Source organism: Somniosus microcephalus, chromosome 28 (genome assembly GCF_052327205.1).
Source record: "Somniosus microcephalus isolate GS21.2 chromosome 28, FLI_Smic_1.0, whole genome shotgun sequence".
NCBI classification, from domain to species: Eukaryota; Metazoa; Chordata; class Chondrichthyes; order Squaliformes; family Somniosidae; genus Somniosus; species Somniosus microcephalus.
Genome location: NC_141014.1, coordinates 11,446,152 through 11,468,723, shown reverse-complemented (window position 1 = coordinate 11,468,723; position 22,572 = coordinate 11,446,152). Strand labels below are relative to the sequence as shown.

General features: G+C 48.4%; 1 protein-coding gene across 1 annotated transcript in view; it reads right to left on the bottom strand.

Moving 5' to 3' along the window:
- Positions 1 to 22,572, bottom strand: part of LOC147098791 (guanylyl cyclase C-like) — a 248,285-nt gene that overhangs the window by 86,626 nt on the left and 139,087 nt on the right. Inside the window, exon 11 of the mRNA XM_085969476.1 lies at positions 8,566 to 8,647. Within this exon, the coding sequence (XP_085825602.1) occupies positions 8,566 to 8,647 (82 nt within the window). The remainder of the gene's footprint in view (positions 1 to 8,565; positions 8,648 to 22,572) is intronic.

Below are 22,572 nucleotides of genomic sequence, written 5' to 3'. Positions count from 1 at the left end.
TTGCCGCAGTATTTATGTGGCTGGTCCAGTTAAGTTTCTGGTCAATGGTGACCCCCAGGTTGTTGATGGTGGGGAATTGGTGATGGTAATGCCGTTGAATGTCAAGGGGAGGTGGTTAGACTCTCGCTTGTTGGAGATAGTCATTGCCTGGCACTTCTGTGGCACGAATGTTACCTGCCACTTATCAGCCCAAGCTTGAACGTCATCCAGGTCTTGTTGCATGCGGGCATGGACTGCTTCATTATCTGAGGAGTTGTGAAATGGCACTGAACACTGTGCAGCCATCAGCAAACATCCCCATTTCTGACCTTATGTTGGAGGGAAGGTCATTGATGAAGCAGCTGAAGATGGTTGGGCCTAGGACACTGCCCTGAGGAACTCCTGCAGCGATGTCCTGGGGCTGTGATGATTGACCTTCAATCACCACAACTATCTTCCTTTGTGCTAGGTATGACTCCAGCCAGTGGAGCGTTTTCCCCCTGATTCCCATTGACTTCAGTTTTACCAGGGCTCCTTGATGCCACATTCGGTCAGATGCTGCCTTGATGTCAACTTGCCACTTTTCAGCCCAAGTCTGGATGTCGCCCAGGTCTTGCTGCATGCAGGCACAGACTGCTTCATTTTCTGAGGAGTTGCGAATGGAACTGAACACTATGCAATCATTAATGAACATCCCCACTTCTGACCTTATGATGGAGGGAACGTCATTGATGAAGCAGCTGAAGTTGGTTGGGCCTGGGACACTGCCCAAAGGAATTTTTGCAGTGATGCCCTGAGGAACAGCAAGTGCTACTAAAATCTTCTGGAGAAGTAACGTGTGGGTCACTACACGGTAGAAACTGAAACTCTCAAGGCCAATGACTAACATCCAGGTCCACTGACCGACAACCAGAGTCAATGACCAACATGCAATGTGCGTGTAACCCTGGCATCACATCTCTAACTTTTTCCTTGACTCCCCCACAGGACCATCGAGAGCACCCGTCCCCAGCGTGCAGGAGGAAGAGCCTGAGATGCCAGACTCCTCAGAGGAATCTGCAACCTCTGAGGGCACAGCGTCAGCAGAAATAAGCGCACCCAGCACCAGCGCAGACACTCACACCTCGGTGGGACCTTTGGGACATAGAGTAGAGTTGTCACCTGGTGTATCACAGCTCACAAGTGAGCATCAGCAGATTGTGGAGACAGGGACAGCAGTGGAGAGTCCTCGTCGGAGGGCACAGGACTCTGCCAGCTCGGCTCAGCTGCATGTCGACCCTCTGCCTCTGGGTCCATCCGTAAGATCAGAGGTGATGGAAGTCCATGCACAGATGCAGGAGTCTCTGGCAGGTTTTGTCTCCAGGGTCGCTGTGAGTGTGGAGCGAATGGAGGAGTCCATGGCGAACATGAGCAGAGTCTTTGTGGAGTCAGTGGCGCATGAACGCATCAACACGGAAAGGATGGCTACCTACATGGAAATGATTGCTACCTCCGTGGTAAGGCTGGCTACCGTAGAGGAGAGGATGGCTACGGTAGAGGAGAGGAGGGCTGCGGTAGAGGAGAGGAGGGCTGCAGCCATGGAGAAGGTTAGTCGCCAGGATATGGAAAATATGGTGAGTGTTCAGAATAGAATGACATCTCTTGAGGAGCGATGGGCATCTATTGAACAGAGAAACCAGACCTTCATGGAAGTCCTTCTGAGTAGGACTGCCATTGCAGATACGGGTCCTCATGGCCCCCCTGATGTGCAGTAAGGTGCTCTCAAGCCACTTGTAGGCACTGAGGGGGACCTGACCCATGAGAGGGAGTGTGGTGATTATTCTTGTTTTGTAAGAAGTATTGTGATTGGTTGTCTGTTTCCTGCCATTGAGATATATGCTGTAAACTCATTGGTAGTTGATGTCATGTGATTTGTGGTGGCCATCTTAAATTCAGTTCTCTACAGCCTTGGTTGGGACTGGGTGTTGAAGATGTGCTGCTGGGTTTTTAAGGTTAATAAAGCCTAGATTTAGAAAGGCAAATCTACCCTTCATTTCAATTTATTAACCTTTTGTTAGAATGGAGCGATACCTTAAACCGGAACGATTTAATGCTGACCCTAATTCTGCAGGAGTAGATGATAAATGGAAACACTGGTATCGTACATTTAAAAACTTTTTGGGTGTGTTGGATCAAGAGTCTCTAAATAAGTTGAATATACTGATCAACTACATTGCTCCGGATGTGTATAAGTATATCTTGGACTGTGAAACTTACGAATTAGCTATTGCTACATTGGAAAAGATTTTTGTTAAACGAAAGAATGAGGTATTTGCACATCATCTTCTATCTGCCCGTAGGCAGCAGGTGGGAGAATCTTTGGATGCTTATTTACAAGCACTTCGGCACCTTGGTGCTAACTGTAATTATAAGGCCGTGTCGGCAGAAGAATATAAGGAAGAATCGGTACGGGATGCTTTTATTAATGGATTACTGTCTAGATCAATTCGTCAGCGGTTATTAGAAAATAAGACTTTGGATCTCAAGAGTGCTTTTGAGCAAGCCTCTACATTGGATTTGGCTCAGAGAAGTTCGGATTCGTATGCTCTTTTTAATCGGTCTGCGACTGTGGTTTCGGCAGTTCCGGATGAAAAGGAATTATGTGGACTTAATAGGAGTGGTTTACCAGATTCTGAAACAGTTTCTACTTCGGCTGCTGTTGCCTTTAGGATTCAGAAGTGTTATTTTTGTGGGAACGCCCGGCACCCTCGTCTGAAGTGTCCTGCTCGGGAGGCTGTGTGTAGTAAATGCGGCAAGAGAGGTCATTATGCACGTGTTTGTAAATCAATTGCCTCCTCTGCGACTATTCAGCCTTTAGATAGGGCGTTTATTGCATCAGTTTCTGCTGCCTTTGCTCATGGCCTAAATAAAGCTATAGTTACGGCCCAAGTTAATGGGTTAGAAGTGAAGGCCCTTATAGATACGGGCAGTACTGAGAGTTTTATAAGTCTTCAGTTTGTGAAGGAGAAGCGTTTGAAAATTTCGCCTGTTACTTATCAGGTGTGTATGGCTCAGACGACTCTCACCTCACAAGTAGCTGGTTGTTGCCTTGTGAAATTAATTCTTCTAGGTAATACGTATATTGATATACGCCTATCTGTTTTGCCTAATCTCTGTGCGGATATTTTGATTGGTCATGATGTGCTTCAATTACACGAGTCTCTCAGTCTTTCTTTTGGAGGAACTAAGCCACCTTTATCTATTTGTGGATTAACTTCTTTATCCATTTCTCCATTATCACTTTTTTCCAATTTGATGCCGGATTGTAAGCCAATTGCTACCAAGTCAAGAAGGTATAGCAGTCAGGATAAAGAATTTATTAATTCTGAAGTTCAACGTCTTTTATTGGAAGGAATCATTGAACCTAGTTGTTCGCCCTGGCGGGCACAAGTAGTTGTCACCACTAACGAGAGACATAAGAAACGAATGGTGATAGACTACTCTCAAACTATTAATAGGTATACTCAATTAGATGCGTACCCTTTGCCTAAGATTGATGAGCTTATCAACAAAGTATCTCAGTATAAGGTTTTTAGCACTATTGACCTAAAGAGTGCTTATCATCAGATTCCTATTGTTAAGAGGGATCAACCATATACGGCCTTTGAGGCTGGCGGAAAGCTGTATCAGTTTTGCCGAGTACCATTTGGTGTTACTAATGGTGTTGCCTGTTTTCAACGGGCAATGGATGCTTTTATAAGTGATAACTCTCTCTCTGACACCTTTTCATATTTAGATGACATCACGGTGTGTGGCAAATCAAGGGTGGAGCATGATTCTAATTTAGAAAGATTCCTTCAAGCTGCGGAAAAAGTTGGTTTAACTTTCAATAAAGAGAAGTGTATCTTTTCGACCACTGAGGTAAATCTACTGGGGTATATTATCTCGGGAAATAAGATTAAACCAGATCCAGAACGCCTGCGACCATTGATTGATTTACCTTGTCCTACTAATTCTAAGGCTTTGCAACGAGTTGTTGGACTGTTTTCTTATTATTCTAATTGGATTGCAAACCTCTCGCAGAAGATCCGGCCCCTTATTCGGGTTACGACATATCCTCTATCATGGGAGGCTAGGACGTGTTTTGATAATTTCAAAAAGGATATCCTTGGAGCAGTTGTGCATTCTATTGATGAGCAGGTTCCCTTTGTGATTGAGACGGACGCTTCCAATTTTGCAATTGGGGCTACTCTGAACCAAAATGGAAGACCTGTGGCCTTTTTCTCACGTACCTTGAACAATAGTGAGAAAAGACACTCCTCAATAGAGAAAGAGGCGTATGCAATAGTAGAAGCACTGCGTAAATGGAGACATTATTTATCGGGGCGACATTTTACGTTGGTAACTGACCAAAAATCTGTGTCCTTTATGTTTGATGTCAAACATTTTGGAAAGATCAAGAATGATAAAATAATGAGGTGGAGGATTGAGTTGGCATGCTACCATTTTGATATAGTTTACCGTCCAGGGAAGGATAATGTTGCTGCTGATGCGCTGTCGAGGGCTTATTGTTCTGTGATTCACGGAGATACGCTTATTAATCTTCATAATGCTTTGTGCCATCCTGGTGTTACGAGGATGATACACTTCGTACGCAGTAAGAATTTGCCCTTTTCAGTTGAAGACGTCAAGCGGATGACTTCATCATGTTCTATCTGTGCTCGGTGTAAACCAAATTTCTTTAAGCCTCAACGAGCTCATCTTATAAAGGCTACTTCTCCTTTTGAACGTTTGAGCGTTGATTTTAAGGGGCCTCTTTCTTCAACGACTCAGAATCGATATATATTTACTGTTGTGGATGAGTTTTCAAGGTTCCCTTTTGCTTTTCCTTGCACAGACGTATCAGCTGCTACAGTTATCAAATGTCTGACTCAACTTTTTGTCATCTTTGGGATGCCTGCGTATACCCATTCGGATCAAGGAAGTTCTTTTATGTCTTCCCAGTTGAAGGAATACCTCCAGAGTCTGGGAATCTCTACTAGTAGAACTACCCCGTATAATCCCCAGGGTAATGGACAGTGCGAACGATATAATGGGGTGATTTGGAAGGCAGTTATGTTGGCTTTGACATCCCGGAACCTTAAGAATACACAGTGGGAAACGGTATTGCCTGATGCCCTGCATTCCATTAGATCATTGCTTTCAACGGCTACTAATGTGACCCCCCATGAAAGGCTCTTTAACTATCCGCGGAGATCTACTACAGGATATTCGGTAGCTTCATGGCTTACTATGCAGGGACCTGTGCTGCTTCGACGCCATGTTAGATTGTCAAAATATGATCCTTTAGTGGAGGAGGTGGAGCTGTTGGAGGCAAATTCCCAATATGCTTATATTCGATTCCAAGATGGGAAAGAAAGTACTGTTTCAATTAAAGACTTGGCTCCTTGTGGTGGCCAGCCCTCTTCTGAGGATATTAACAATAGTCATGATTCAGATAATGTGGATGTCGTCACAGATACTACGAATATTTCCAATCCTATTGCAGATAATTATAATTCTATTAGTCAGCCCTCGATGGATGTTCATGACTGTCCCAGTTTACCTCCTGATGGGATTTCTAATCCGGAAACCGTTGATAATCGGGATATGGATAGCCTTCCTGCAGAAGATACTTCCGTGTCTCCTGGTTTGGGAGGGCAAGGTTAAGAAGGTCGACACGAACAAGATACCCGGTCGACCGGTTGAAAATGGACTTTTAAAATAATTTGATAGTAATGTTTTAAAATTGTTGAAATATTATATTTGTATTGTTTTAGTTATAAATAATTAATTGTAAATTGTAAAGGCTACTTAGGTTGGAGTATGTTTTAAAAGGAGGGGTGAATGTGGTGATTATTCTTGTTTTGTAAGAAGTATTGTGATTGGTTGTCTGTTTCCTGCCATTGAGATATATGCTGTAAAATCATTGGTAGTTGATGTCATGTGATTTGTGGTGGCCATCTTAAATTCAGTTCTCTACAGCCTTGGTTGGGACTGGGTGTTGAAGATGTGCTCCTGGGTTTTTAAGGTTAATAAAGCCTAGATTTAGAAAGGCAAATCTACCCTTCATTTCAGGGAGGTTGGTGGCAGACCTCAAGGAAGTGGGGGCGCCTCTCCAAGCGCTCACACTTCCATGCCACTGCAGAGCCCTCAGTCAGAGCCCCGCCGGAGTCCACACCCAACTGAGATAGACGTCTCAACTCCTGCACAGCCGCAGGAGCAGCAAACTGCTGACGAGCCCTCACAGGCTCGCCACCCCAGAGGACGCCCGCCAAAGGTGTCGAGACAGGAGCAGGAAAGTGAGCAAGGGGCCTCCACATCTGCTGAAGCCACAGGGGAACCACTACGTAGGAGCACGCGTAATTGAAAATAAAGCACAAATAGTCACAAGGGTAGTCACTTGGGTGAAATGTTGTGTATTTTGTAAAAATTTTGTATTTTGTAAAAATGCCATCAGTTGTTTGTTTGGCATAAAAATTCTGATGGCAACTGCTGCAGTTCTGGCGTGTGTCATTTTGCGAATAGGGCTTTCACATTGAGGGCTTAGGATTACTTGCAGTTGTCAGGATGCTGGTCAAATAGCTCGGAATCCGCAGGGTTTGGCCATTGTCGATGCTCAGGTAAGAAGCTGCAAGGCAAAAGAGTTTGATTTACTAGGCTAAGCAAACCTGGCCAGGATGAGTGTGTTCCTTGCACCCCAGGCAGCAATGTTCTTGCATAATGCTGCCGCTGGTTGATGGGCCTCTGCAGGATGCTCGTTCTTGCCCTCCTCCTCCTCCTCCTCATCATCATCATCATCATCTGAGGAGGGTATGTGAGGAGCCACTTGGTCCTCAGGAATCTGCAAGCCACGATGCTGTGCCATGTTGTGGAGTGCACAGCAAACCACGATGATTCTGGAGACCCTGGCTGCTGAGTACTGTCGGGCTCCACCTGATCTATCCAGGCATTTGAAGCGCATCTTCAGCAAGCTGATGGTTTGCTCGATAATGGATCTGGTGGGAATGTGGCTGGAGTTGTAGCGCTCCTCAGCTTCGTTGGCTGGTCTCCTCAACGACGTCATTAGCCAAGTCCTCAGGGGATAGCCCTTGTCTCCAAGCAGCCATCCGTGAAGTTGGTCTGGCAGACTGAATAGCGGAGGCACACTAGACTGGTGCAGTATGAAGGAGTCATGGCAACTGCCAGGGTACTTGGCACAAACATGCAAAATCTCCTTCTTGTGGTCACACACCAGCTGAACGTTAAGGGAGTGGAAGCCCTTGCGGTTGACAAAAATACCTGGATTGCGATGGGGTGCCCTAAGGGCCACATGTGTGCAGTCAATGACGCCCTGCACCCTTGGAAAGTCTGCCAGATGAGCTAATCCAACCGCTCGCGCCGTCACATTTGCGCGATCCCTGGTGAAATGGATGTGATTGTGCGCGAGGGCAAAGAGGGCATCGGTTACCTGCGTGATGCAAGTGTGTGCGGCCGACTGGGAGATGTCGCTGATGTCTGCTGCTGATCCCTGGAATGAGCCTGAGGCAAAAAAGTTGAGTGCGGTGGTGACTTTGATGGCCACTGGTAAGGAGTGTCCACCTGGTCCTCTGGGCAGCAGGTCTTGCTGTATCATTGCGCAGATGTCAGTCACTACCTGTCGCAAAAGTCGGAGCCGCCTTTGGCAGTGCTGCTCAGTCATGTTGAGGTAGCTGACCCTGTGTCTGTAGACCCTGTTTGGGGGATATCTCCTGCGCCGACATGCTTCCATGCGCTGGCCCCTTCTGGCCTGTGCTGCCTCAGGTGGGTGAGCAGCAGCCTGTCACTCCTGCTGCTGCTGCTGTTGCTGGTGCTGCTGTTGTTCCTGGTTCTGCTGCTGCTGCGCCTGGTGCTGGAGGACCTCTAATGTCAAGAAGGGAAGGAGAAAAAGGCCTCACATGCTTCTGGTAGATGCCTCAGTTGAGGAAACGCTGAGTGAGGGTGGCAAGAGGGGTTTCGCAGGAGGTCACACTGGAGAAGTGTGTGAAGCTCCAACCCTCTACAGGTGTGGTTAAGCCTGGTAAAAGTTGCCCCAGGCCTGAGACAACAAAGTCCTGCCACCTGCAAATGATGACTGATCAAATCTCCTCTTTAATGGTTGACCTGCAGCTGATAGTCAGCAAGCCAATAGTGTTCACGCCAGGTTTCACAGGCGTGATCCCCACCAGGCGTGTTTTACGTGGGAAAAGAGTTCAACAGGCAAGGGCCTGTTAAAATGGGATTATAAAGGCCAATTAGTGCTGTTTAAAGGCCCTAAAGACCAGTCCCGCCTGTTACAGGCAGGACTGATTCGGGACCATCAGACACGCCTGGGTTAAAATGGCTAGCTGTCGGGAACCAGGCGGGGGGGGGGGGTCCCGACCCCCGGGCTTTGCGATTTTAACCCCCCACACACCTCAAAGCCCGCCTGACGGTTGAGTTAAAATTAAGCCCCAGAACTCTGCACAGTACTCCAAGCGGGGTCTAACCAAGAATGGGTACAAGTTTAACTCCTCTGTTGTCTTTTATCATACCAGCGGCTCCCCGTAGGATACAACTGCAGCTACTCACCGCAGTACAACCAGTGCGATCAGCGTAACCACCACGACAACGACAGCCAGACCTACCACTGCGATCGTCAGTTTTGGAAAGTCTGCAGGGTGGAAAATAAGAGGGTGTTGGAAGCGAGGTTTATCATCAACAAACATGAGAATTCAAATCCTGATATCCTCCTCCCACATCCCCCGCCTCCTCACCCGCCCAGTTTTGCACTTGACATGAACTGGCAACTCTAGACAGCGGCCGGCAATGTCCCACTTGTAGTTATTGTGAGTAAAACTGAGTTTGAATAATACTGTAGAGAAATTCCCCCCTTAAAGATGGATGTGACCTTATTCAGAGCCCTTGCTCTAACTTGTTGACCCTCTAGCTACGAGTTAGGAGCATGCAACACCTCCAGGTAGGGGCTCCTGTTGTTGGACACATACAGAATGACATAATATGGTCTTAAACAGTAAGGGTGCAAACGTTAAATTGTATTACTTCTTCCAAATGGCGCCCCGACCCACCTCGCCAGTAATTCATAAATTTCTAATAGTACAAGAGGAGCCGTTCTAAAGTGAAGAAAGGAAACAGTCCATGAGACGGTCCACAATGGATTATTAATCCCCAGCAGAAGAATTGGCCATTCTGAGTTTCGAATTGTGCTTCTAACTAAGTTTGTATGAATCTCTATCTGTAAAACTTGTGTTGTCATGTTAATCAAAGCAATTGGTTTAGAAACTTTAACGTCTTGGTTGATTACTCTAAGGAGTAAAGAGAGTTGAAACAAAATCCTAACAGCGGCAACATTAGTGGGGAATTTCCCTTCATTTTATGTAGAGAACCTGTGGACCACCGGGGTTACCTATTGGTGCCCCTCCATCACTAAACCTGATTGTTAACTTGTTTTGAAATGGTTGTCACAGTGGCATGGCGGCACCTTTCACACCCTCTCCCCAGCTCTCCCCCCTCCTCACTTCATGCTGGCGCCCTCTGTCCCCTCGCCCTCAGTACCGTTCCCACGCTGGCGGATGATATGCTGCCGCAAAAGTATTCTGTGAGAATTCCCACCTACGGTCGCAGAAGCAGGAGGAGGGAGGAAAGGGGACCAAACAGGAAAATCCAGTTCACACACATGTGCAAAGCGTGTGCACCAACCTCCACCCCTGTAAACACTGCCTAGGGTGATTGCTGAAAATGGACCAGCCACAGTTTGCCCTATCAGAGAATCATAGAATGGTTACAGCAAGGAAGGCCATTCGGCCCATTGAGCCCGTGCCGGCTCTCTGCAAGAGCACTTCAGCTAGTCCCACTCCCTCGCCCTTTCCCCATAGCCCTGCACATTTCTTTCCTTCAGATATTTATCCAACTCACTTTTGAAAGCCGTGATTGAATCTGCCTCCACCACCCTCTCAGGCAGTGCAATCCAGATCTTAACCACTCGCTGCATAAAAAAGTTTTTCTTACGTCCTCTCATTCTCGACCCTTCTGCCAATGGGAATAGTTTCTCTCTATCTACTCTGTCCAGACCCCTCATGATTTTGAACACCTCTATCAAATCTTCTCTCAATCTTCTCTGCTCCAAGGAGAACAACCCCAGCGTCTCCAGTCTATCAACGTAACTGAAGTCCCTCATCTCTGGAATCATTCTCGTAAATCTTTTCTGCACCCTCTCTAAGGCCTTCACATCCTTCCTAAAGTGCGGTGCCCAGAATTGGATACAATACTCCAGTTAGGGCCGAACCAGTGTTTTATACAGGTTCATCATAATTTCTACATTTTTGTACTCTATACCTCTATTTATGAAGCCTAGGATCCCATAAGCCTTTTTAACTGCTTTCTCAACCTGCCCTTCAATGATTTGTGCACACATACCCCCCGGTCTCTCTGTTCGTGCACCTCCTTTAGGATTGTACCCTTTAGTTTATATTTCCTCTGCTCATTATTTCTACCAAAATGTATCACTTCACACTTTTCTGCGTTAAATTTAATCTGCCATGTGTCTGCCCATTTCACCAGGCTGTATGTTTTCCTGAAGTCTATCACTCGCCTCCTCACTGTTCACTATACTTCCAAGTTTTGTCTCATCTGCAAATTTTGAAATTGTGCCTTGTACACCCACGTCCAAGTCATTACTATATATCAAGAAAAGCAGTGGTCCTAGAACCGACCCCTGGGGAACACCACTGTATACCTTCCTCCAGTCCGAAAAACAACCGTTCACCACTACTCTCTGTTTCCTGTCACTTAGCCAATTCCGTATCCATGCTGCCACTGTCCCTTTTATTCCATGGGCTTCAACTTTACTGGCAAGCCTATTATGTGGCACTTTGTCGAACGCCTTTTGGAAATCCATGTACACCACGTCAACTGCATTGTCCTCATCAACCCTCTCTGTTACCTCATCAATAAACTCGATCAAGTTGGTTAAACACGATTTGCCTTTAACAAATCTGTGCTGGCTTTCCTTAATTAATCCACACTTGTCCAAATGACTTAATTTAGTCCCTGATTACTGTTTCTAAAAGCTTCCCCACTACCGAGGTCAAACTGATTGGCCTGTAGTTGCTGGGTTTATCCTTACACCCATTTTTGAACAATGGTGTAACATTTGCAATTCTCCAGTCCTCTGGCACCACCCCCGTTTCTATGGAGGATTGGAATATTATGGCCAGTACCTCCGCGATTTCCTCCCTCAATTCCCTCAGCATCCTAGGATGCATCCCATCCGCTCCTGGTGATTTATCTACTTTAAGTACAGCCAACCTTTCTAATACCTTTTCTTTATCAAATTTTATCCTATCAAGTGTCTCCACTACCTCCTCCTTCACTATGTCTATGGCAGCATCCTCTTCCTTGGTGAAGACAGATGCAAAGTACTCGTTTAGCACCTCACCCATACCCTCTGCCTCCATACATAGGTCTCCTTTTTGGTCCCTAATCGGCCCCACCCCTCCTCTTACTGTCGTTTTACTATTTATATACCTATAGAAGACTTTTGGATTACCTTTTATGTTGGCTGCCATTCTATTCTCATACCCTCTCTTTGCTCCTCTTATTTTCTTTTTCACTTCTCCTCTGACCTTTCTATATTCTCAGATGTATTTGCAAACTGACATCTATCATACGCACTCTTTTTCTGCTTCATCATATTCTCTATCTCTTTCGTCATCCAGGGAGCCCTGACTTCAGTTGCCCTGCCTTTCCCCCTAGTGGGAATGTACCTCAACTGTACCTGAACTATTTCCTCTTTAGAGGCAGCCCATTGTTCCATTACAGTTTTGCCTGCCAGTCTTTGATTCCAGTTTACCCGGGCCAGATCCATTCTCATCCCACTGAAATTGGCCTTGCCCCAGTTAAACATTTTTACTCTAGATTGCTCCCTGTCCTTTTCCATAGCTAATCTGAAACTTATGATACCTTGATCACTGTTCCCTAAATGTTCACCTACTGACACTTGCTCCACTTGACCCATCTCATTCCCCAGAACCAGATCCAGCAATGCCTCCTCCCTCGTTGGGCCGGAAACATACTGATCAAGAAAGTTCTCCTGAACACACTTCAGAAATTCTTCCCCTTCTCTGCCCTTAACACTATTACTATCCCAGTCTATATTAGGATAGTTGAAGTCCCCCATTATTACTACTCTGTGGCGGAGCCACTAAAGGACTCAAATCGTTTGTATATAATTCCCTTTAACAACATGTTAGCTACAGCCTGAGTCTGTATCTTTATTTATACTGTTTACTTGTACAGAGCGTGATTACTTTAACAGCGCGGGTAAACGCGATGGCGTCACGCCGTACATCACGTGATCCCCCACTGGCGGGAAGAACGTGATGACGTCATGACATCAACCACGGGACCAGCCAGCAGTCCTCGTGGAGCCTCTGAGCTGAATAGACCTACACTTGATGTTCTCCTGTAGTTACTTGTTTAAACTTGTTAGTTTCCATTAAACTTCATTTTGTTTGAGCGCCTGAGTGGACCTCAGTCTTTGGATAGGAACTAGACATTCCTACATTGGTGACCCCGACTTTTGCAAACGGTTTTCGCAGAAGATAATCAACTTGGAAACGAACGCCGTTACCTTGAAGCTACCGCAGTTCTGGGAGCAACAACCAGCCGTATGGTTCATCCAGGCTGAAGCCCAGTTCGCCATCAGGGACATCGTTGCGGATCAGACCCGTTATTATTACGTGGTCTCCGCCCTCGACAGCGCCACAGCTTCGCGGATCATCAGCCTACTCGGTAGTCCGCCTACTGATCGCAAGTATGACACCTTAAAGGCGCGGTTGCTGCAGGTCTTCGGGCTCACGAAGTCGGAGCGCGCCCGCCGGCTGCTCACTATGCCTGGCCTCGGGGACTCCAAGCCGTCCAAACTCATGAGTCAGATGCTCACGCTCCTCGGGTCCGAGCCGGAATGCTTCCTCTTCAGGGAGCTATTCCTCAGCCTACTCCCGGAGCAAGTTCAGGCTGCCCTAGCCAGGTCCGAAGTCACAGACTGCACGGAGCTTGCTGCCGAAGCGGAGAAGATTTTCGCGGTGACACAACAGCACTGCGCGGCCACGAGGCGCCCATCCCCCACAGATGCTGCTCCAGCTCCTCAATCAGCGGGGTTGTGCTTTTACCACGCCCGTTTTGGCGCGAAAGCAAGATGCTGCCGCCCTCCCTGCAGTTTTTTGCACAAACAAAAAAAACATCTACAGCCACCCTGACGAAAGAGGACCGGGTCTAACGAGTGCCCCACGGCTGCGATGGCCATCGGAGATTCAGGGAAGCTTCTCTTCATCACCGACTCCCTATCTGGTCGACGTTTCCTTTGCGACACCGGGGCGCAGTGTAGCATCCTACCTGCGTCAAATCTCGATATACTAGCTGGGGGCCATGGCCCCGCCCTCGCGGCGGTTAATGGCGTGGCCGTTCGGACCTTCGGAAAGCGGTGGGTCCAGGTGTGTTTCGGCGGCCAGCGTTTCCACTGGGAATTCATCACGGCCAAAGTCACGCAGGCCATCCTTGGGGCGGATTTTTTGTGCGCCAACGGCCTCCTGGTCGATGTCAGGCACCGCCGGTTGATCAATGCGGCCACGTTCCACTCCATCCCGTGCCACCGCGGTAACGCCGTGCTGCGCACTGTCTTCTGTGCGTTCCCACCTCCAGACGACTTCACTCGGCTCCTCGGAGAGTTCCCAGATCTGACCAGGCCCACTTTCTCCTCCTCGGCCACTAAACATGGTGTAGAACATCACATCACCACCACCGGCCCCCCGGTTTACGCACGGGCCCGACGACTCGAACCCGGCAAGCTCGCGGCTGCGAAAGCAGAGTTCGACACAATGGAGCGGCTGGGGATTATTCGCCGGTCGAATAGTCCCTGGTCTTCGCCTCTCCACATTGTTCCGAAACCCGGCGGCGGATGGCGGCCATGCAGCGACTACCGACGCCTGAATGATGCCACTACTCCTGATCAGTACCCGATCCCGCATATCCAAGATTTCTCGGCCCATTTGGCAGGAAATACCTTTGTTCAAAAGTCAACCTTGTCTGTGGTTACCACCAGGTCCCCGTGCACCCACAAGACATCCCGAAAACCAGCGTCATCACCCCATTCGGCCTGTTCGAATTTCTGCAGATGCCGTTTGGCTTGAAGAACGCTGCACAGGCTTTCCAGCGCTTGATGGACTCCGTGATTCGGGACCTAAAATTCCTCTTCATCTACCTCGACGACATCCTCATCCCAGCCCTAGTAAAGAGGAGCACTTCTGCCATTTGCGCACCCTCTTCACACGCCTCAGTCAACACGGTTTGATTATCAACCCGGCCAAGTGCCAGTTCGGCCTGCAGCAGATTGATTTCTTGGGCCACCGCATCACATCAGATGGCGCAATTCCCTTACAGACGAAGGTCGAGGCGGTTACATCTTTCCCGCGCCCGCAGACCATCAAGGCCCTACAGGAGTTCCTCGGGATAGTCAATTTTTATCACCGGTTCGTCCCTAAGGCGGCTCTGCTTATGCAGCCCTTGTACGAGGCCCTCAAGGCCAAGTCCGGTAAGGATCCGATCAGCTGGACGGCCGAGATGGACCGGGCGTTCGTCGACACCAAAGGCGCCTTGGCCAACGCAACCGCTGGCGTTTTTCAGCTGTCAACTACGGCGAAACGAAGGAAAGTACAGCACTTTCGACCGGGAGTTGCTGGCCCTTTTTCTAGCCATCCGCCATTTCCAGTTCTTACTAGAGGGACATCCGTTCACGGCTTATGTGGACCACAAGCCACTAACGTACGCTATGGCCAAGACCGCCGAACTGTGGTCAGCTCAGCAACAATGTCACCTGACGTTCATTTTAGAATTCACCACGGACATTCAGCATTTGTCCGGCAAAGACAACCTGGTGGCGGATTGCCTCTCCCGCGCGACTGTTCACGCAGTCCAACTCGGAATCGACTATGCCCTCATGGCTGCGGATCAAGCCTCGGGCCCAGAGATCCAAGCATACAGGACCAGCCCCTCTAGCTTCCAAGTGGCCGACGTCAAATTCAATGCCGCAGGCACCACGCTACTTTGCGATGTCTCCATGGGAGCTCCCCGCCCTATCGTTCCAGTCGTCTGGCGCCGAAAAGTGTTCGACGCCATACACAGGTTGTCACACCCTGGCATGAAGGCCTCGCAAAGGCTGATGTCGTCAAAATTCGTCTGGAGGGGTATGCACCTGGATGTCCGCGACTGGGCCAACACCTGCGTGGTCTGCCGAAAGGCCAAGGTACAGCATCATGTAAAAGCTCCATTGGCCACTTTCGCTGTTCCAGAGCGTCGATTCGACCACGTGAATGTGGACCTCGTGGGGCCGCTTCCACCTTCTCAAGGTTTTACACATCCTCACAATGGTAGACCGCACCACTAGATGGCCAGAGGCAGTTCCTTTGGTTTCCACCACTTCGGCAGACGTGGCCAGAGCTTTCATCTCCTCTTGGGTTGCTCGTTTCGGGGTACCAGCGGACATCTCTTCCAATCGTGGACCGCAGTTTTCCTCTGAGCTCTGGAACGCTGTGGCTCAGGGGCTCAGCACCAAACTACATCGCACCACCGCCTATCATCCACAGGCGAACGGCCTGTGCGAGCGATTCCACAGGTCGCTCAAAGCCACTCTGCGGGCCAGTCAAGGCACAGGATGGGTGGACAGACTTCCCTGGGTCCTTTTGGGTCTTCGTACGGCGCCCAAAGAAGATTTACAATCGTCCTCGGCGGAACTCGTATATGGCCAGCCACTACGAGTACCAGGGGATTTCCTCCCGTCTCCAACAGAGCCATGGTCCGCATCCCAGCAACTTGTCAGCCACCAGGAAGCGGCCAGATGTTTCGCTCCAGTGCCTACGTCGCGTCGCGGCTTACAGAGCTCCCACGTCCCAACTGAGCTGAAAAGCGCCGAGTACGTGTTTATCTGCCACGACACTCACTGGGACCCGCTCAAGCCTCCTTACACTGGTCCCTTCCGCGTCATAGAGCTGGGAGACAAAACCTTTTCGTTCGATATCGGAGGTAAACCGGACCACGTATCGGTTGACCGGCTGAAGCCGGCACACTTAGACCTGGACCGCCCAGTCGAAATCGCTCAACCGCCAAAACAGGGCCGACCGCCCACAGTCGCCGTGCCAGATCCACCACAACCGCCCGCCAGCTCGACCACCATCCATCAGCTTCCACTTCAGGGTTACAGAAGTCGCTCGGACAGGCTTGTCAGGCCTCCTCCCCGTCTCACTTTTGCTGTTAAAGACAATTCTGTGGGGGGCGCGTGTGGCGGAGCCACTAAAGGACTCAGATCGTTTGTGTATATAATTCCCTTTAACAACATGTTAGCTACAGCCTGAGTCTGTATCTTTATTTATACTGTTTACTTGTACAGAGCGTGATTACTTTAACAGCGCGGGTAAACGCGATGACGTCACGCCGTACATCACGTGATCCCCCACTGGCGAGAAGAACGTGATGACGTCATGACGTCAACCACGGGACCAGCCAGCAGTCCTCGTGGAGCCTCTGAGCTGAATAGACCTACACTCGATGTTCTCCTGCAGTTACTTGTTTAAACTTGTTAGTTTCCATTAAACTTCATTTTGTTTGAGCGCCTGAGTGGACCTCAGTCTCTGGATAGGAACAAGACATTCCTACAACTCTATAGTTCTTGCACCTCTCTGTAATTTCTCTGCAAATTTGCTCTTCCATATCTTTCCAACTATTTGGTGGTCCATAGAATACACCTAGTAGTGTAATGGCACCTCTATTATTTCTCAACTCTAGCCATATAGATTCTGTCCTTGACCCCTCCAGGATATCCTCCCTCTCCAGCACTGTAACATTCTCTAACATGAATAAGATGGATAACAAACAGAAGCATTATTCTGCACTGGGCTGAGGTGTCAGCCGTGGCTCAGTGGGTAGCACTCTTGCCTCTGAGTCAGAAGGTTGTGGGTTCATAGTCCCACACCAGAGACTTGAGCACAAAATCTAGGCTGACACTTCAGTGCAGTACTGAGGGAGTGCTGCACTGTTGGAGGTGCCGTCTTTCGGAGATGTTAAACTGAGGTCCCGTCTGCTCTCCCAGGTAGACGTAAAAGATCCCACAGCGTTATTTCGAAGAAGAGCAGTGGAGTTCTCCCCGGTGTCCTGGCCAATAGCTCAACCAACATCACTAAAAACAGATTATCTGATCATTATCTCATTGCTGTTTGTGGGATCTTGCTGTGCACAAATTAGCTGCCACGTTTCCTACGTTATAACAGTGACTGCACTTCAAAAGTACTTCATTGGCTGTAAAGTGCTTTGGGACGTGCTGAGGTGGTGAAAGGTGCTGTACAGAATCATAGAATGATACAGCACAGAAGAAGGCCCATCCTGCCTGTATCAACTCTTTGGCATTTGACCCATCATGCCTGTGTCGGCTCTTTGGTAGGGCTGTCCAATTAATCCCAATCCCCTACTCTTTCCCCAAAGCCCTGAAAATATTTCCCTTCAAGTATTTATCCAACTCCCTTTTGAAAGCCATGATTGAGTCTGACTCCACCGCCCTCTCAGGCAGTGCATTCCAGATCCTAACCACTCGCTGAGTGAAAGGTTTTCCTGATGTCGCCTTTGGTTCTTTTGCTAATCACTTTAAATGTGTGTCTTCTAATTACCAACCCTTCTGCCACTGGAAACAGTTTTTCCTTATTTACTCTATCAAAACCATTCATGATTTTTAACACCTCTATCATATCTCCTCTTAACCTTCTCTGCTCCAAGGAGAACAATCCCATCTTCTCCAGTCTCTCCATGTAACTGAAGTCCCCTATCCCTGGTATAATTCTAGTAAATCTCTCTGCACCCTCTCCAAAGCTTTGACATCCTTCCTAAAGTGTGGTGCCCAGAATTGAACACAATACTCCAGCTGGGGCCTAACCAGTGTTTTATACAGGTTTAGCATAACTTCCTTGCTTTTGTACTCTATGCCTCTATTAATAAAGCTAAGTATTCTTTCTAGCAGCCTTCTCAACTTGTCCTTCCACCTTCAAAGAATTGTGTACAGGCATCCCCAAGTCTCTCTGTTCCTGCACCCCTTTAAAATTGCACCATTTAGCTTGTATTGCCTCTCCTCATTCTTCCTGCCAAAATGCATCACTTCACACTTCTCTGCATTAAATTTCATCCACCACGTGTCTGCCCATTTCACCAGTCTGCCTCTGTCCTCCTGAAGTCTGTTATTATCCTCCTCATTGTTTACTACATTTCCGAGTTTCGTATCATCTGCAAACTTTGAAATTATGCCCCGTGTACCCAAGTCCAGCTCATTAATATATATCAAAAAGACCAGTGGTCCTAAAACCGACGCCTGGGGAACACCATTGTAAAAGTCTTTCCCGTCTGAAAAACAACCGTTCACCACTACTCTCTGTCCTTTAGCCAATTATGTATCCATGCTGCCACTGTCCCTTTAATCTCATTTAATTTTGCTAACAAGTCTATTATATGGTACTTTATCAAATGCCTTCTGAAAGTCCATATACACAGCATCAACCGCATTAACCTCATCAGCCCTTTCCGTTACTTCATCAATGAACTCGATCAAGTTAGTAAAACACGATCTGCCTTTAAAAAATCTGTGCTGACTTTCATTTATTAGCCCATACTTTTCCATATGCCAATTCCTTTTGTCCCGGATTATTGGCTCTAAAAGTTTCCCCACCCACTGATGTTAGGCTGACTGGCCTGCAGTTGCCGGGATTATCCCTCTCCCCTTTTTTGAACAGGGGTGTGTTGTGTATGTACCTTTAAGGGAATAACTGGTCTTAGACTGCAGTACCGGCAGTGACCACCTCTGTATAAAAGGCCCTAGCAGGCTTCTGTATTTCAGTCTGACGCTGCCTCCTGTTCAGTAAAGTACCTGTTAAACTGTTCTCCTGAAGTCCGTGTATTATTGAGGCGCGGATTTTACAGTGGCGACGAGTAAGTTCGAACTCACCTGCAGTGTGGCATCATCTCATGGGGATCTCGCCCTGAGAGGAGGGTTCTTGGAGGTCGTAGTCTGAGCAACGGGCGTCGACCGAGGGCAACCGCCCAAAGAATTCATCGGTGTTCGGAGAATTGCGGGAGAGACTGTGGAGAGCTGTGCTTGGCTCCCCAGTTAAGGTGTTCCAGCAAATCGTGCTGGTAGCAGGTAGCGCGCTGACCCTTCCGGACTGCGGCGGGCTCAAGCTCGATCGAGCGGCTCTACAAAACGGGCCGCGCAGCATCGCCGGGAAAAGAAAACAATAGAGAGAGAGGGTGGAGCACACAGGGCGCGGTCGGTGCTCAAGAACAGGGCAGCGGAGAGAAAATAAATGGGGGGAAGGAAAGCGAGACGCGCCGAAGCTGCGGGTCGCCGCCATTACCCTGTAGAACGCTAGGAGCAGCGTGGCAGCAAGGGGAAGAAGCAAAAGCGCGGGAGGCGCCATTTTATCCCATTGGGGAAGAAGCAAAAGCACGGGAGGCGCCATTTTAAATCACCCAAGATGCCGAAAAGTGGCAGTATCACTGCTTTCGACAACGAGGTAGAAGACTGGACCACGTATGTGGAAAGAATTGAAGTGTACTGCAAGGCAAATGAGGTGGCCGATGGAAAGAGGGCGTCGGTATTATTAAATCTGATGGGTGCGAGTACGTACGGCCTATTGCGGAATTTAATTACCCCAGCTAAACCAATGGAGAAACGTTTTGAGGAGATTGTTCATATCTTACAGGAACACCTAAGCCCTACACCACTGCTGATAGCAGAAAGATTCAAGTTCCATAAAAGAAACCAGCACAAAGATGAGAGCAATGCTGACTATCTTACGGAACTACGCAAGTTATCGAAGCACTGCCAGTTCGGAGCAGGACTGGCAGACACCTTACGGGATAAGTTTGTCTGCGGGCTCCAGAGTGAAGGAACCCAGAAACGACTACTTTTAAAAAAGGACCTGATGCTAGAACAGGCTTTCAGCGTGGCAGTATCCTACGAAGCAGCAGCACAGGGAGCTGCGGAAATACAACAGAAACCACAAGAATACAGCGCTAACGAAATGGCGTATGGAGCAGAAAAGTGCTATCGCTGCGGCAGAACAACCCATGAGCAGAAGGACTGCTGGTTTAAAGACAAAGTATGCAGGCAATGCGGAAAAATGGGACATATAGCAAGAGTCTGCAGGTCGGGAAAGAAAACCAACACGACAAGAACGACTAAGGAACAGTACAGGAAAGTAAAGAAACTGACAGACAGTAGTTCGGAAGATCAGGAGAGTGATAAGGACTCCGGGAGCAGGAGACTAAGTTGTTTAAAGTTACACAACATGATCGCAAAGGAAGATCACCGAACCATTTGGGTCACCCTCATGATAGCAGGGTCCCCAGTAAAGATGGAATTGGACACAGGATCAGCCCTAACTGTCATGAATCGACGAGACTATGAGCGGCTATTCTCACACATACCCTTAAAGGACACATCCATTGTATTGAAGACATACACGGGGCAAAAGGTCTACCCCAGAGGAAAAATAAGGGTGCCAGTTAAATATAACGGCAAGGAAACACAGAAACTATATATGTATATACTACGAGATGGAGGACCACCATTATTGGGACGTGAATGGATCCGAAAAATACAATTGGATTGGCATTCCATTCTGGCGCTAACTGTGACTGACAAAAAGGATGATGACGTCGCACCTGGACGTCTGTCACAAATTCTATCTGACGCGGAAGAGGTGTTCCAACAAGGACTTGGAACTCTAAAAGGAGTAAAGGCAACCATAAAGATTGAGGATAACGCAAACCCAAAATTTTTCAAGGCCAGACCGGTGCCATACGCGATCCGCCCAGCCGTTGAAGCTGAACTGGAGAGTCTGGAGCGTTCGGGTGTGCTGTCCAAGGTGGACTGGAGCGAGTGGGCCACACCCATCGTTCCTGTAATGAAGAAAGCATTGAGCAGCACGCCTGGGGAGCCAAGGAAGGTTCGCATCTGTGGGGACTTCAAGGTGACTGTGAACCCAGTCCTGCACACAGTACATTATCCACTTCCGCGGATAGAAGATATTTTCACCTCACAATCTGGAGGGAAACGTTTTACAAAGATTGATCTGGCTCAAGCGTATCTACAGATGGAGGTGGAAGAAGCATCTAGGAAATACCTCACGATAAACACTCACAAAGGCCTTTACTAGTACAATCGACTGGTATTCGGGGTAGCATCAGCCCCGGCTATTTGGCAGAGGGCAATGGAACAAGTCCTGCAAGGGATCCCGGGGACCCAGTGTTATTTGGACGACATCCTGGTTACGGGCGAAGATGAAAATGAACACCTTGCCAACCTGGAGCAGGTGCTCACGAGATTGCAGGAATATGGGCTACGAGCCAACCGCCCCAAATGTGAGTTCTTCAGGAGACAAATCTCGTATTGTGGCCACATGATTGATGAGGAAGGTTTGCATAAATCGCCAGACAAGATTGAGGCTGTAGTCAAGGCTCCAGCACCAGAAAATGTGTCGCAACTGAGGTCGTTCCTCGGGTTGGTGAACTACTACCATAAGTTCTTGCTGAATTTATCTACAATTCTGCACCCACTGAACGCCCTGCTTCAAACTGGAGTAACATGGAAATGGAGTGATGAGTGTAAGCGTGCCTTTCAGGAATGTAAATGCCTAATCACTTCAAAAGAAGTATTGGCCCACTACAACCCAACACAACCGATTCGGTTGGCATGTGATGCGTCACCTTACGGCATTGCAGCGGTACTGTCACACAAATTCCGTGACGGTTCAGAGAGGCCAATAGCCTTTGCATCACGCTCGCTAACCTCAGCCGAGCGTAACTACGCCCAGATTGACAGGGAGGCCCTCAGCCTGGTGTGGGGGGTGAAGAAGTTCAACCACTATCTGCACGGGCAGAAATTCACCCTACTGACTGATCATCAGCCCCTGGTCTCCATTTTTAACCCAAAGAAGGGCGTTCCGGCGATGACGGCACAACGGCTGCAAAGATGGTCCCTTTTCCTAGGGGCACATCAGTACGACATAGAGTACAAGGGTACGAAAAAGCATGGGAACGCTGATGGCCTGTCGCGCCTACCGTTGCCTACGGCGGAAGAAGCACCTGCAGTGGACCCTGTGGAGATATTCCATGCGACCATAGTCGAATGTTTGCCTGTTACAAACGCAAGTATTGAGAAGGAAACCCGAAATGACCCGACACTCTCTCGGGTCTATGATTTGACGGTGAAGGGATGGCCAGCATATGGTGACTCACTGTTGCCAGCATTCTCGCTAAGGAGAGAACAACTGTCAGTGTGCCGGGGGACCTTGATGTGTGGCTCTCGAGTGGTAATTCCACCCAAGTTGAGAGATAGAGTGCTCAATGAGCTTCATGAGGGTCATCTGGGAGGGGTAAAAATGAAGAGCCTAGCCAGGGCGTTTGTGTGGTGGCCGGGAATCGATAAACAAATTGAGGATATGACCAAGAGATGCACAGGATGCCAGAAGGTCCAAAACGCTCCAC